At 40.5% G+C, this 15,023-nt stretch overlaps 1 protein-coding gene across 2 annotated transcripts in view; it reads right to left on the minus strand.

Annotated features, from left to right (window-relative positions):
* Positions 1–1,392: 1,392 nt before the first annotated feature.
* The window catches only part of LOC119659220 (glutamate--cysteine ligase), a 39,270-nt gene continuing 25,639 nt past the window's right edge, over positions 1,393–15,023 (minus strand). For both annotated transcript variants that reach the window (XM_038067196.1, XM_038067195.1), the window contains exons 2-9: positions 12,158–12,314; positions 11,985–12,096; positions 3,224–3,586; positions 2,779–3,160; positions 2,347–2,716; positions 2,039–2,233; positions 1,804–1,982; positions 1,393–1,745 (exon numbers count right to left, since the gene is read on the minus strand). In XM_038067196.1, the coding sequence (XP_037923124.1) occupies positions 1,574–1,745; positions 1,804–1,982; positions 2,039–2,233; positions 2,347–2,716; positions 2,779–3,160; positions 3,224–3,586; positions 11,985–12,096; positions 12,158–12,307 (1,923 nt within the window). In that variant the 5' untranslated portion in view covers positions 12,308–12,314 and the 3' untranslated portion in view covers positions 1,393–1,573. The remainder of the gene's footprint in view (positions 1,746–1,803; positions 1,983–2,038; positions 2,234–2,346; positions 2,717–2,778; positions 3,161–3,223; positions 3,587–11,984; positions 12,097–12,157; positions 12,315–15,023) is intronic.

The raw sequence follows: 15,023 nt of genomic DNA on the forward strand, positions 1-15,023 counted from the left end.
ATGTCTGGGAATCACTCTAGATAAAAAGCTTCTTTGGAACAAACACGTAGAGGTAAAATTGAGACGAGCTCTCACAGCTTATGGGCTGTGCAGGCGAACCTTTGCCTCGACATGGAGACTCAGGCCTCATGTGGTAATGTGAATATCCTTGCTATCATTAGGCCGATGTTCGCTTATGCATCCGTAGTGTGGTGGATTAAGGTGAGACAAAAAAGTTCTCATCGTAAACTAGCCGCACTGCAAAGAACTGTTTGTCTGGGTATTGCCGGTGCCATGAACACGACATCCAGCCAATGCCTTCGGATTCTCGGGTCCCCATACATCTGTTACGTAGAAGATATAAACTTACCCTGAAAGTAGAGAGAACTGGAAGTCCCAGATAAACGCGTGGCGGTACATACGGAAGTCTTCTACACCGATGTCTCAAAATCAGAACAGGGTTCTGGAGCCGGAGTCTACCTCTCGAACAAAAACGGGAAGTGGACTTTTCCTTTAGGACAATGTGTAATGGTTTTTCAAGCCGAAGTATGTGCGATCCTAAGGGGGGCAAACTGGGTGATTAGCGAGCGGTTGAAGGGCGGGCGCATATAGTCAAACTGCATTGAGAGCGCTGCGGAATCCTTTCATCACTCTGTTCAGGGATGCAGAAGCCGTTTGAATTCTACCTCTAGATTCAATATGGTGGAACTACTCTGGGTATCTAGTCACTGTGGCGTAGAGGGAAATGAAATCTCAGATGCTTTAGCAAAAGAGGGTTCAATCTCCCCTATGCCAGAACCGGAACCAACAATTGGAGTATCAGTAGCATTGGCTAAGGCTGTCTTCAAAAACTGGGAACAAGCTCCTAAGCATTACCTAAATGTTACTAGACACACCAAACTTTTCCTGTCAGAACCGAACATGCGTGCCGCAAAATTTATCCTGTCGAAAAGCAGGAGGACTTACAGGAGACAGGCGATAGTTCGCTAGCTGGACATATGTTCAGAATAGAAATTATTCAAGATGATATGTGTCCCTCCTGTAATGAGGAAACGAAATCTACGGAACATTTTCTATGTGAATTCCAAGCCTATGGACGCATCAGACATCAGATCTTTGGTTCCGATGTTCTCCAATTGCGACGGGTAGCATCACATCCACTAACGGAAATCCTGCAATACGCTAACGAATTCGGGATATTCCGTTACATGGGAGTGTCGAGTACAATGGGCCACCACGGCCTAAGTGTTCAGAAGCTATAGCTTCTCCCCCACTACTCACGCACACTCCAGGTGGTAGATTTTGGCAAAGAAAGTAATTATAAGAATGAAAATTAAATTGCTCCATAGGCACTGCGTTCGCCTCCATCATTGAATCAAAACCAAATCTTTATCAATTAAAAGCCAATTTTGATATACTCATACTTGTTTTATTATAAACAATAAAAACACTTTAGTATAACTTGCATTTGCATTCTTTCTTTCTCCGTTTGTTCTATATGTGTTAACAGTAAAATGTGTAAATTGCCTAGCAACTCCCTTGAAATTTTTTCCTAATAATAGAAAATAAAATATGCAATAGCTAATGAAGAAACCTAACTGCACGCTCCATTAGTTAAGTGTTTAACAATTGCCGATGGAATGTTGTCTTGTGTCTTTGTTTTATTCGCACTTCCTAATAGTTCTGGGCACGGCGCACCCTCTTCGATGTCTTTAATCTTTTTCAATAAATCGTAATTGATGCGTTCCGTAACAATTGAGTCTTTCCTGTAAGAAAAAGAATTTTCATAAGAAAGGCGATCGAATTTAATAAAAGAGAACTTACTTATATTCAGGATGGTTCACAACCTCCTTACGTATCCATGAGGCCATTGTTAATATTTCCCCCGAAGCCCGCTTCTGAATGAAACGTAAGTACTGTTGAATGGTGCAATGTGTGTCTGTATCAACGTCCATTGACGCGAGGTAGCTGTGGATAAGTGGAACCAGGCCCGGGAATGTTTCCTAGGTAGAAATATGATGTGTTAACTTGGAAATGACTGCAAGTCTAGACTACTTACTTTTCCATTAATAATTTGATCGACAGTCATCAGTTCATATTCGCATTCCATTTTCTTGCATTCATTTTGTTTCTTGTCGGAATCCTTTCCGTTTGCACAATCACATGCCTCTTTGTCTCGCACGTCTTTTCGGAACCAAAACAACTCCGATTGACATGCATTCCTTTTTTGAGCTTTATGCATATTTTCGTCCACCTGAAAATTTCATGTCATTCTCTTAACTCCCACGAATTGTATTAAATTCCAATTGACTGCTTCTGCCGTATCTGATTGTAAATTAAACTATAATAATGTGCATCGACAATTACCTTGCTAATTGGTATTAAAAAGTTCAGTTGGTATGATAAAATTACTCTGGTCAATAAAACAACAAAGCACACAATCGCGGCATTCTCGAAGTCAGTAATTTGTAATTCACAAGGACGAAATTCAACGCGCCAACCGATCGATGAATTTGGGGGTGGTGGTTTGAAACGCATTGTTTGCCAATTGGTTGATTGTATATTTTCGAAATGGTCTGTATCCTCTTCATCATTTTGATGCACTTTTTCACTAAACAGCGAAACTGAATCACGTATGAACAAATGTGCGACATGTTGAGCAAGCAGAGGGTCAATTCCGCCCTTTAGTAGTCGATTGTAAATAGCCTCGTCGTATATCAAGGGTATGTCGTTGTAGCTACAATGAATAATAGACGCATTAATACAACTAGTTAGCCTAGGAAGTGCATATAAACATACTCTTTCCCAGCTTCTGATAGATACGAATCAATCGAATCATATCGCGATTTAGGAATTCGAATTTCTCCCGGTTTAAGTGGTGCTTCTCCCCTCTCTCCGGGTGTCCTACAATCTACTGATGCACTGATTACATTCCAACGGCAATCTGATTCTGTTAAATAGCCGCGATGAACGGGCGAGGCAGCGGTCAATGCTAACATAATCGGACAAAGTGGTGCCAACTGATCATAAAGTGTTCGTGCTTCATTTATGTTACAGGCCTGGAAAGTAACTTGAAGACAACAACATCCCATTCCAAAGCCCATAGCATCCATGTGAACAACATCAGGCTCACCAGGTGGACTGCCCTCTACTGGGAGTTTTGTATTCTCGTCCTTGAAAACTGGAAGACAATTTTATCGTTCCGAATCTCTTATTACTACGTCACAAAAAATTTTCAAAATACCTTTTAACTTGATTGATACTTTCTCTCCTCTTCGTTGTCGTATGTTGCGAGTTAACGTCTTGAATCGTGGATGTCCAGCGTAAATGGCTTCATCAGGAAAGTAGTTTGATTGCGCTGCAGAATCAGGATCGTCAGGGCGAGTTTTATATTCAGGATGTGAGAATTTCGGGCAACCAAGACGAGGGAAGGCCGTAATGCTCACGATAGTTTCGCCAGGTGGTAAAAGATTTGTTACTTCCTGTCGCCGGTATCGCATATTGGCTTCGACTACATTGAAGTGAGCTAGTAGGCCGCCGAATGGTTTCCCTGGTGTCCCTTCTACCATGTATGCACTGTATTCGGGGCGCCATAGAGATTTCACGCCTTCAATTTAACAAAAGGGAGGAACATGTTAACATGTATGAACAGTTTTTACAGGACATCGATTTTTTATTTATCCAACTACTAGAGGATCTTAGAAACTAAGTTGAAAAATATTTACGGTATTTCAAATCAAAACCCAAATCCGCCTTGTAAGTTGGGATTTAAGAATACTATCAAAGTCTTCCCTGCGTGCCGTAAAGCGAACTAAAAAGGATAAAAATGTGTGGCCTAATAACGGGCAAATTTCGAAACTTTACTGCTACCGAAACCTCAACAACGTCTCGGATAGGTACTGACTAGTGGTATGGCATCATTGGAAGCAAGAAAAGCATTGCGTCTCTTCTTAATTAAAAAAAAATCCGGAAACCGGAAGCTAGACGCTTCAAGTATTAAAGGTTTTGTGTTTCCCTAAGTGCGGAATGATGAGTACCTGACCATAGCTACAAATTCAATTGCCCTCTACTTTTTAAAAACCCATTTCCACAAATAATTTGATCTGTAAAGCACTAGATTGATAGCAGTCAATCTCATACGCTTCACACAAGAAGCCCAGTATTATTAACAATTGTGAGGAAGACAACCTACAACGGATACAAACAAGTCGAGAAACCGGAAGCTGGGCGCTTCAGGTATGAAAGGTTTTGTGTGTTTCGTTTATAAAGACATTTGAGGATGAATTTGTGCCATTAGTATGTAACACGTAATATACGCATATATTATGTGAGAATATTCACTTTCGGGTGATATGAATTTCCAAAGTGAAAATTGACCAATTACTTTGTTAGTAATAGTGCGATTTCCACCAAACTTAGTAGGAGCTCTATATTATAGCCTACATTGCTGGTACTAGAGTGAACTTAAGGAGGCCCTGCAGCCAATTACCTGAAAATTATCATATAATAATATACTATTATTAGCTTTATTTGAAGGGATATCGGTATGGAAGGTATTTCGGAGCCCAGGCACCATATAGTGGCAACCTCTTAATTTTTTTCAAATTGGGCAGCTTCAAAGAATGGCCCCGTTAAATAAACGATCACTTTCGACCCGCCGAACTCCCCACCTTTCCAACAAATTTGCATGTATGGGAGCCTCCCCTTAAATTCGCCGTAAAAGGATGTAACTCCTTGTATGCGTGAGCGTTCACGGTTCCTACCTTTCCATCAAATTTGATGTCAATCGCTACTACAGACTCCGAGAAAAATGCGTGTGACGAACAGACAGACAGTAAACTGATGTTAATAAGGTTTTGCTTTATACAAATATACATAAGTGTTTTACACAAAACCTTAAAAAGGGTTGGGGAGAAGTAGATTCTTCATAAATGCGATTTTAATATATTTCACGCGAATGTCAACTATTCTCGTTAATTATGATGCCAACATCTTATTTGCATGGCTTTAGAAGCAGTAAATTCGTGTGAAGTTTGAGCGGCTAGAAACTTTGGCGTTAATGGACAGCTTTCCATAAAATTTGACATGTGTATACTAAATATTGTCCTCTATGCTGGTGCGAAATTTGGTAGTCCTAGGATTAATTTGAGGGGCTGTCAGTCAATATCTAAAAGTTGGTAATATACTATTAGTAAGTTTATTTGAGCAGATATCGGAATGGGACATATTTTGAGGCCTAGATTTCATCTAGACGCACCTTCCTCGCGTACTTTGCAATTCACGTCAAAACTAATACCAGATTCGGAAAGTACTAATTGAGACTTTTCATTTGATACCCCACATGATTATATTCGATGAAAAAAGTTTTTATTTCCCCTTTTACATGTATGGGGAGCTCCCCTTTACATTGCACGTAAATTTATATCACTCACGATCCCACATATAGAGTGCGGCAGCATAACTTCCTTTTTTAAAATGCGCGCCACTCAGTTGATGTCATAGCGGAGCGCTAGTGGTCTCGTTCAAGAGGGGATACTGTAAAGTTTTGTCCCGACACGGTTCAGTCGCCATCATGCGTTGGAATAGTGAGGAGCGTGCCTTTGCCGTTGAGGTTTACTTTTCAAGCGGATGTTCGGTTATTATTTTCATTTCTGTGGGTCGGTTAACAAACAAAACATGCGCTACTGGGCTGACACCAACCCTCGAGAATTGCATCAAAAGCCTTTGCATTCACCCAAAGTCGCAGTGTGGTGTGCAATTTCCTCAGCTGGAATTATTGGTCCCTGCTTTTTTGAGGAAAATGAGGTTACAGTGACAGTGAATTCGGACCGGTATGTAAACATGCTACAGAATTTTTTTTCCCACGGCTAGAAAATTTGGATTTGGGGGACACTTGGTTCCAAGAAGGCGGTGCAACAGCACACACTTCAAGAGCATCGATGGCTGTTTTGAGGGAACACTTTCCAGAGTGTTTTATCTCAATTAGAGGCGATTTGGAATGGCCGGCACGCTCTCCCGATCTGTCCCCTTGTGATTTTTTTCTATGGGGTTTTTTGAAATCCCGTGTTTATGTGAACCGTCCAAGAACCCTACAAGAATTGCCAACATAACACAATGTTAACAAGAGTCATGACACAAACGCCAGAAATCGGTTTACGCAAAGTATGGAGAATGGGGGACGTCACCTAACAGATTTGATCCTCAAAACAATGTAAATAAAAACTTTAGACATGTACCTACATTATAAAAAATAAATAAATATTTTCCGATGCATACAATAGTTTTTATTGAGTTTTGAAAAAAGGAAGTTATGCTGCCGCACCCTGTAGTTCCCGTATGTCCACCAAATTTCGTTCGGATCGGTTTAGCCGTTTTGGAGAAAGGTGCGTGTTACAGACGACTTTAATAAGGTTTTGTTTTACACAAAACCTTTAAGAAACAGAGAATATTGCACAACTGACATTGAATCGATTTTAATAAGGTTGTGTTTTGTGTCCGGACCAGCAGAATTAGTCGCTGATGAATCGTATCGTCTGTTGGCCCGATCGATGATCAATGAATACTTAAGCTTCCAATTTGATTTCCGATTGTATGTGATTTGTAATGCATTGAACAGTAGAGGTTTTTTGCATGATGTAAATTTTCAAGCGCATGTGTAAATCATAAGTTAGTAGTAGCGAGTTTTTTAGTTAGGGATATGAAGGATCCAAAGTCTACATTTACTTGATGTTACACCGGACCAGATCGAAAGCAACTTATTCTTACTTTTTTGGTCCACCGATCGCTCGTTTTGAGTATAACATCCAAGTGTTCAAAAATAGAAAGAAAGATGACTAACGGTTTCCTCCAGGGCAAAGGCGGAACCTGACAAAACCGTTTCTAGGATGTGCGCACGCTCCTGCACAACGGCAACCAAGGTCCTCAGAAAATTACCCTTGGGGATACCGTCTACACTCCACCAGTCTGGAAGATGAGTGCAAGGTTTCAGGATCACGGCCACCAACGCTTGGAATACACTGGTAAATCCTGGGAGATCGAACGACTCAGATGCACTGTGGGTAGTCGAGAAAACTCCCGCACTGACTGCACAGACCATCTTTGATCCATCGGTGAAAAATACCGTGTCATAGCCTTGCATTGCCGCCGGCGTCCACTCTGCCTTGGCTAGAAAGTCCACAGCAAATTTTCTCGTGAAGTTCGGTTTGCGTGTGGCGTAGTGTGCGGAGAATAACCCTGATGTCCATTGAGAGCATCTGCTGAGCAAAAGGCCATACACCCTCAGTTCTATGGTCAATCTCCAAGCTTTGGATCCAAATGCTTTACATTGGAAGAAAGAACCAATCTGTTCATTTAGCCGCGGAAGCTAGAATTCGAGTACGTTTGTCTTAGCGGTGAATGGCACCAGTTCCATTTTGGTTGGATTTATGCCGACCCACAAGCACACCTTTCCTAACGCTCCTTTCATGATGTCACTCATAATGAAGGGAAACATGTATGACACCAATATCACTAAATCCGTCGGCATATGCCACCACTATAACCCAGAATACCGGAGAGATGGTGCCACTCTGTTCATAGTTCTAGTCAAGTGGCTACCTCCCAGATCAGACTGGCTTATCCTAGTTCTTAGCATGGACCCCTCCAACCCAGTACTAGTTAAGGCGCTGGTAACGTTGTTGAATGCTCCCTCTATATCCATATGTCCCTCTATATATCTATATGTGCCATCTCATGGAGAACGGTTGAATTTGTCTTTGAGGTAGGCGTGCTGGGACTTTGAAAAAAGCGTTCTCTTCATAATCGTCCTTAAGTAAATGTGTAAAACGCGATCTAGGGTTTTTAACACGAAAGGGGTGATGCTGATTGGTGGAAAGTCCTTCGCAGACTCATGACCGCGCCTGCCCGCTTTCAGTCTGAAAACCACGCGTCTCCAAGAATGTGGCAAAGAGATGCAACTCCAATAAAAATAGACAACCCTTTCTTGCTGCTTCTGTAATATTACTAGCATTGTAAAATCTGGGCCCGGAGATTTGTATGCGGAAAAGCTGTTTATAGCCCAGCCGATTTTGTCCTCGGTAATTACCGACTTGATATTGGTAATTCGTCAACAACTTCTTTGGCATGGTGCAAATTGTTCCTGGGGACAACCTTTTTTAAAAACTGTTACGACATTTACACAACAACGAGGAACTTCTTAAATACGTTGCTTCACACGTCGAGGCCGAGGCAAGAATTTTGATACATAAGACATCGGCCGATCTACTGGCAATTTCTGAGTTATTTCTTCTCACATTGAGGAGGATTCCAAGAGTGCTATTCGTTTATGTGTCAACTATCGCCGACTTAATACTCATACAAACCCCGATAAATGCAGAGTATTCGACATCGCATTTAGATGTTGGAATCGTAGGAAACAATGCTCTAGAATTTGGCCTATGGGATAACTATGGAAAATATCGTCAGACTTTTCCACTGAATAGGTAGATTCAGTGTCTCCGACCGACACAAGAAGTATTGCTTATGTCCACGTATTGCTCGATGATGGGCAAGATGTCGAAAGGCAATTTGAAAACGTCTTTCTTCCTTTTCTTCTTTTCTTTTTGAGCTCTTAAAGCATACATGTTCCCAATTTTTCGGCAAATCTCATCGAGTGAAAATGATTAGTGCATGACTGTAAAGCTCTTTTTTTCGGAAAATTCACCACCTGTTTGATGACCGTCCTCCCGGTCTAAGACGATTTTTGTCAAAATTTGAAGAGGAACACAAAACAAAACCTTATTAAAATTCGTTTACTGTCTATCCGTCCGTCACACGCATTTTTCTCGGAGACGGTTGTAGCAATTCTGTGAACTGTGAACGCTCACGCATATACTAAGTTACACAATTCGACATCGAATTTAAGCGGGTTCCCATACATGCAAAAGGGGAGTGTACTTTTTTTCCTTCAAATGGGGTCATGTAGGGTATCAAATGAAAGGTCTCGGTTAGTAATTCCTGAAATCGGTCTTAGTTTCGACATTTGCTGGAAAGTTGGGGAATGAGAAACTACCCAACCGAAAAATCTGAAAAAATCGGAAGGCTGCCTCTATATAGTGCCTAGGCTCTTAAATACCCTCCATACCGATATCTGTTCAAATAAAGTTAATAGTAGTATATTACTATAATTTTTAGTAATTGTTTGCACTTTAAGTTCATCCGACCGCCAGGAAATTTTGCAGCAACGTAGAGCATGATCGTGCCAAGTTTGGTGGAAATCACACTATTTGTGACAAAGTTATAATAGATAAAAGTTGTGGCTCCTTTGCAAATTCAAGACTGAATGTGAATATTCTCACGTAATATATGCATACATTAGATGCTACGTACTAATGGGACAAATGCACACCCAAATGATATATTATTATAAAAGAAATACACAAAACCTTTCATACCTGAAGCGTCCAGTTTCCTATTTCCCCGACTTGTTTGTACCTGTTCCGAGGATTAAATTGGACCAGACCAAATGTAGAGAAATCTTTTCTACAGACGCAAATGAAAGGATGACTGTGAGTAACTGTACAAGATCATGCACAACGTAGTATTCACTCAATGAGCTATCATCAACGACAATTTAGAGAAATCTCGGACATACAATGGTTTTTCTTTGCAATTCGTCAGACAACTTTGGAAGAATCCGTATTTTTTCTGCTGGTTTGATGCCGACGTCCGATGTAACGAATGGGGTGCGGAACGGAAAAGTTGTCAGGAAGAATCTTGAATAAAGTCAGATTCTCATTGGTAGTACGTAGGAGTGTTCCCCAAAAATTGCCCGCTAGCAAATTATATAATACTTGGGAACGCATTGAATACAACATCGACTTGAATATTACTAATGCAAACAATAGTAATTGCCTTAGAGACTTGGTAGTTAATAAAAATGAAATCCATTATTTATCTCCTAAATAAGATAAATTTGTAGCAAATATAAAAAAATCATGATTTATTTGATTTTTTACTAAATCAAAAAAATCTGTCATAAACCAAACAAGTCGGGAAACCGGAAGCTTGACGCTTCAGGTATAAAAGGTTTTGTGTTTCCCTATGTGAGGAGCATAACGTAGCTCTTCTCCATTGGCTTATAGCATTGACCCGAGATATTTAAATCGCTCAGTTCTGGGCAGGTTACCACCATTGCCAGAACTCAGCGATTTAAATTTCTGGAGGGGCAGATTACTGCCATCGAAAGAACTGAGCGATTTAAATATCTCGAGTCAATGCTACCAGTCAATGGAGAACTGCGTAATGAAATGTTTCAAGCATTAACGCCACCTGGATGAAGTGACATTCCGCAACTAGTGTTCTTTGTGATCGACGTATCGTATCCGTCTGTCGCTCTCTATAGTTTGAGTGTTGCCTATAAAGGACAATGAACGGCGTCTTGCGGTAATGGGGACGAAGATGTTGCATTGCACTGGTGGCGTGACACGTTTTGATTACGTCTGAAATGAGAATATCCGCGATCGATATGGGTTTGCACCGATCGTGGAAAAACTGCAAGAGAGGCGTTTTCGCTGGTGTGGTCACGTAATTCACGATAACGAGAATTCAACAACCAGTATTGATCAGAACATCGAAGTCAATGGTAAGCAACCAAAAGGCCGGCCAAAACAATGGTCGCATGATACACTGGATGGGGATTTGAAGGTCTCGCGATTACATCCTGATCAGGCATTTGATAAAGTAAAATGACGAAACCGATCACGACGAGCCGGCCCCGCTTGTGAACTGAAGGCTGAAGAAAAAGAAGAAAATGTGAGGAGCGGTGAGCCTGACAGTTCCGTGTCACATAGTTAAAAATTCTATTGGCATCTATTTTTTAGAAAGTAATTTAAATAAATCATTTGATGGAAAACCCTGTATTGAAATAGTCAACCTCATACGCTTAATACTCAGCAAAAGCCAACAATTTAACCAACATCAAATATAAAAAAGGGCTAGGGAGAATTAGATTCTTCTTGAATGGAATTTTAATATTTCACTCGAATTTCAATTATTCTCGTTAATTATGACGTCAGCATCTTATTTGTATGGCTTAGGATGCTGTTAATTAGCACGAAATTGATAAGTGTGAACTGCTATAACTTTCCCAATAATAGTTGGATTTTCATGAAACTTGGCATGTGTATGCACGAGGCTGTCCTCTACGTCGGTGCTCCCCCCTTTGCATGTATGGAGAGCCCCCCTTTAAACTCCACCTAAATTTATGCCACTCACTGTATGCGTGGGATTTCATAGTTTCCATCTGTCCACCAAATTTCGTTTGGATCGGTTTAGCCGTTTTGGAGAAAAATGTGTGTGACAGACAGACAGACAGACGTTGAATCGATTTTAATAAGGTTTTGTTTTACACAAAACCTTAAAAATCATGATTTTTATCAACCCTAACCACCAGTATCACCGCGTCCACCCAGTAGAAAACTGGTACTGATATTCATCTTGTGATACGTAAGGTTTTATAACGTCCGGGCCACAGAAAAGTAGTTACATATTGTCCTCAGAGGGAGGAGCAAGTAAATGACTTAAATTACCCTTAAAGCCAAAAGACCGATCGGATCGGCAAGTGAAAGTACAGAGTTTGAAGAAAGTACACATATCAAGGAAGATACGGCGTTACTGCAGGGAAGAAAGATTGAAGATGCAGAGCCGTTTCGGATAGTCCACCCGGAGAAAGTTCTTTTCGAAAAAGAGGGTCCTGGTGAATTTGCGTTGTACAGCTTCAAGAGCGCAACAGTTCTGGTTTCGGAAAGGGGACCACACTGACAAGGCAGTTAAAAAGACGGAGAAACGTACGATAAAACCAGATATTTTGGAAGCTCGATTGATGTCAATGAGGTGAACACTAAAACGAAAATTATCATCGAAGACTACATCCAGGTCTTGAAAGGAGGTCAGTGGTGAAAGGAGTTGTCCGCCAAGAGAGTGACATCTGCTGATATTCAGTGTTAGCACATTAACCCTGTACTTACCATATGGATCCAAACGTTCTTTTTCATTTAGTGCATCCAAAACTTCTTGCGCCCGAAGAGATAATTTTGCCGTTTTATTCTTATCATCAAATTTAACGAGCATGTATTCCACCTGTAATTTAGTGAACGAACAAGTTATAATAGCGCAACAAATCAAATAACAAAGAACATACCTCATCACCCCATTTCAGAACATCTCCTTGCCGGTCTCGAAGTCTTGCATATAAATGTATAAATTGCTCGATACCATGTTCACGAACGTGTGGTGATAGCTTTTTCGTCTCTTCCCAGCTAAGAGGACTTCCCTCTGATAGGAGTCCCATATTTCGTCTGCAACCGAAAAAGTTTGAAATGTGAATAAATCGTGTTGAAATGGGTACAATGAGATTGCTTGTTTGATTACATAAGTTGCGAGCAAAGTTGGTTTCGCAATGTTTGATACTGTCTACATTAGATGAAGTGCTAACAAGGGGAACAATAGCCTTATTTTTTACTTTTCGTTTTGCAATTAAAGTGGTGTTCGTACTTTTTATCTAGGTTCATATTAAAATTTAATCTAATCTTGTTGCATTGAGACTTCCTGCTAAAAAAATGTATTTAGATAAATAAATGATTCATGGGCAAGGTCAATAGCTCGAACTAAGTGGGAAATTTGTGTTTTAGAGCAGTTTTAAAACTTCTCCGCGGGGCACATATTAATTAGCAAGCATGTGAAATTGACAACCCCTAAAGTGTAAAAAATTCTACTTAAACTGTGATGGTAACTTCCTTTCTTCGTTTCAATCGCTAAGCGATACAATATCAGTAAAACCATATTGGAAAAGGAAAAAACATGTGGGCAGATGAATCGATAAACGAAACCCATGCATATTTAATTCCGAGTAGAACTCTTCTCATTTCCTAGCATTTTATTGTTTTTCCATTTGGTGATGAATCAGCATTCACTAAAATAGTGAATCTTACTAATTCCCAGCAGAAGTTCATTAATTTATAATGTTAACTCTGAGAACCTTTTTTAATATTCCATACAATTCGAGTTGTCATTTTTCTAATGCATACTTATACGTCATGCTTGCCCGTGGAGTCATGGTCAAATGTTTGACAATACACTTACAGCCATTAATGTGTTTTATCACCCACACGCCCCTTTCAGGTAATCTTTACAGTTTCATGATAAATATAATAATCGGAACTGAACTTAGGAATCTGATAAGATTATCTATGAGAAAATAAAACATGCGAATAATCTGGAATTTTGATCCAGGCTCGGTAGAATTAAAAAATTCTTTCGGTGCACCTAAATATCGCCAAATATTTTTTAAGCCTTTATAAGTCAACTACTATTCGCGTCAATTCTTCTTCCACCTTGTTCATGGCTGCCCCTCTAACTACAGCTTCATTGTGCTTTGTCTTTAAATGATTATTACACGATTAGAATCTGATGACTTGAGAATATTGAGGAGCATGGGACCGCCATTAAAAATGCTCCTTTTCCGGACGCTGCGCTGATGGTTGGACACTCTCGAAGGAGCAAGATCTGGCTGACTAAAAGGTAATGGGAGCGTCGAAAGAACACTTCAACACGGTTCTCGACTGCGCCTTGTAAATAAAATGGTTAGTCACCATTACATGCAGATACGGCCTACTCCTCTAAATAGAAAAGAAATTATTTAAGCCGTCAATGTAGGTTTCCCCGGTTTTCATCGCTGCTCTGGTGGTTTCTGTAGATCAGCCACTTCAAAAAATCCGAGACTTTTGTCAGAGAGTGGAAGAACTGCATAATCATTACCATTCCAAATAAGGGCACCCGACTTAAGTGTGAGAACTGAAGGATAATAGCTACAAAAATCCTGGAACGCATCAAGGTATATCTTGAAAACTTGATCGTCTGATAGCAGGACTATTTTGAAACAGTGCACGGACTTTAGATATTCACTTCACCTGCAGTTCATTGATTTCGAGAAGACTTTCCACAGCGTCAACGCAGGAGTGGTATTCCGGAGAAACTAATAGCTATTATTCGAGTGACATATTCTGGCGCAAAATGTCAGATAAAATCTTAGAAGAATTTGAGGTCCAAAGCAGAGACCACCGGGGTTGGATCTTCTCAATTCTTCTTGTTATAGATGACGTTCTTCCTGCTGCCAGTGGACACCGAGAAATTCGTGGACTATGACATCTTTTCTCAAACAACTTGAGTACGTTGATGATAACTGTTTGCTCTCTCATCGAGTCATGGACTTTGGCCAAATGACTCCGGATTTGCAAGGAGAAGGAAATATGTGCAGCCGAATGTAGCTACATGATAAAACACCAACAAACACCGTAAATAAAACTAAGAGTTTTATTCAGTCGTATCAGTCACCGCACTCTTGCTACCTACATTAATAAATAAAGCATAGAAGCTGTTGCTCAATTTGTATATTTAGAAAGCGATGCTAATGCCGACGGTTGCCCCGTTGCGTAAGATCCGTCTTCCCTGCCTTGTCTAAAATCTAGAAATGCAATTATTACAACACTGAAAGAGACTGATCTTTGCTAATATCCTTTATGTGTGGCAATATTGGAGTAGTCTGCGGTGTGGCATACAATGATACAATTTCGAACCCAGAACTTCCTCGATGCACAGATCAGAAAGCGAAAATAGCAGTGTATAGGCCACACATTAATGAAGGACGGTAGTCCGATTACTAACCTCGCCATACCATGGAATTTATTATCCCAAGATGGCCGAAAAGTGCGCCGCTACAGTTACGTCTCTGTTTACGTGGGGACCTTTCTCGTAGACTTAATCCCACGGTTTTCTTAAATGTCCGGATAGCTGAGTGGTTAGAGGACAAGGCTGTCGTTCGGAAGGTCAATCTTCATGGGGGCAGTGGGATTTGTAATTTGACGTCGGATATCCGTCGATTCAGGTGTGAGTGACTACCTGAGTCAAATCAGGGTAATAGTCTCGGGCGAGCGCAATTCTGACCAAATTGCCTCCATCCATCCATCGTGGATAGCACTTCACATTTTCACCCTAGTACTACCTACTTA

This window comes from Hermetia illucens, chromosome 6 (genome assembly GCF_905115235.1).
Source record: "Hermetia illucens chromosome 6, iHerIll2.2.curated.20191125, whole genome shotgun sequence".
Classification (NCBI taxonomy): domain Eukaryota; kingdom Metazoa; phylum Arthropoda; class Insecta; order Diptera; family Stratiomyidae; genus Hermetia; species Hermetia illucens.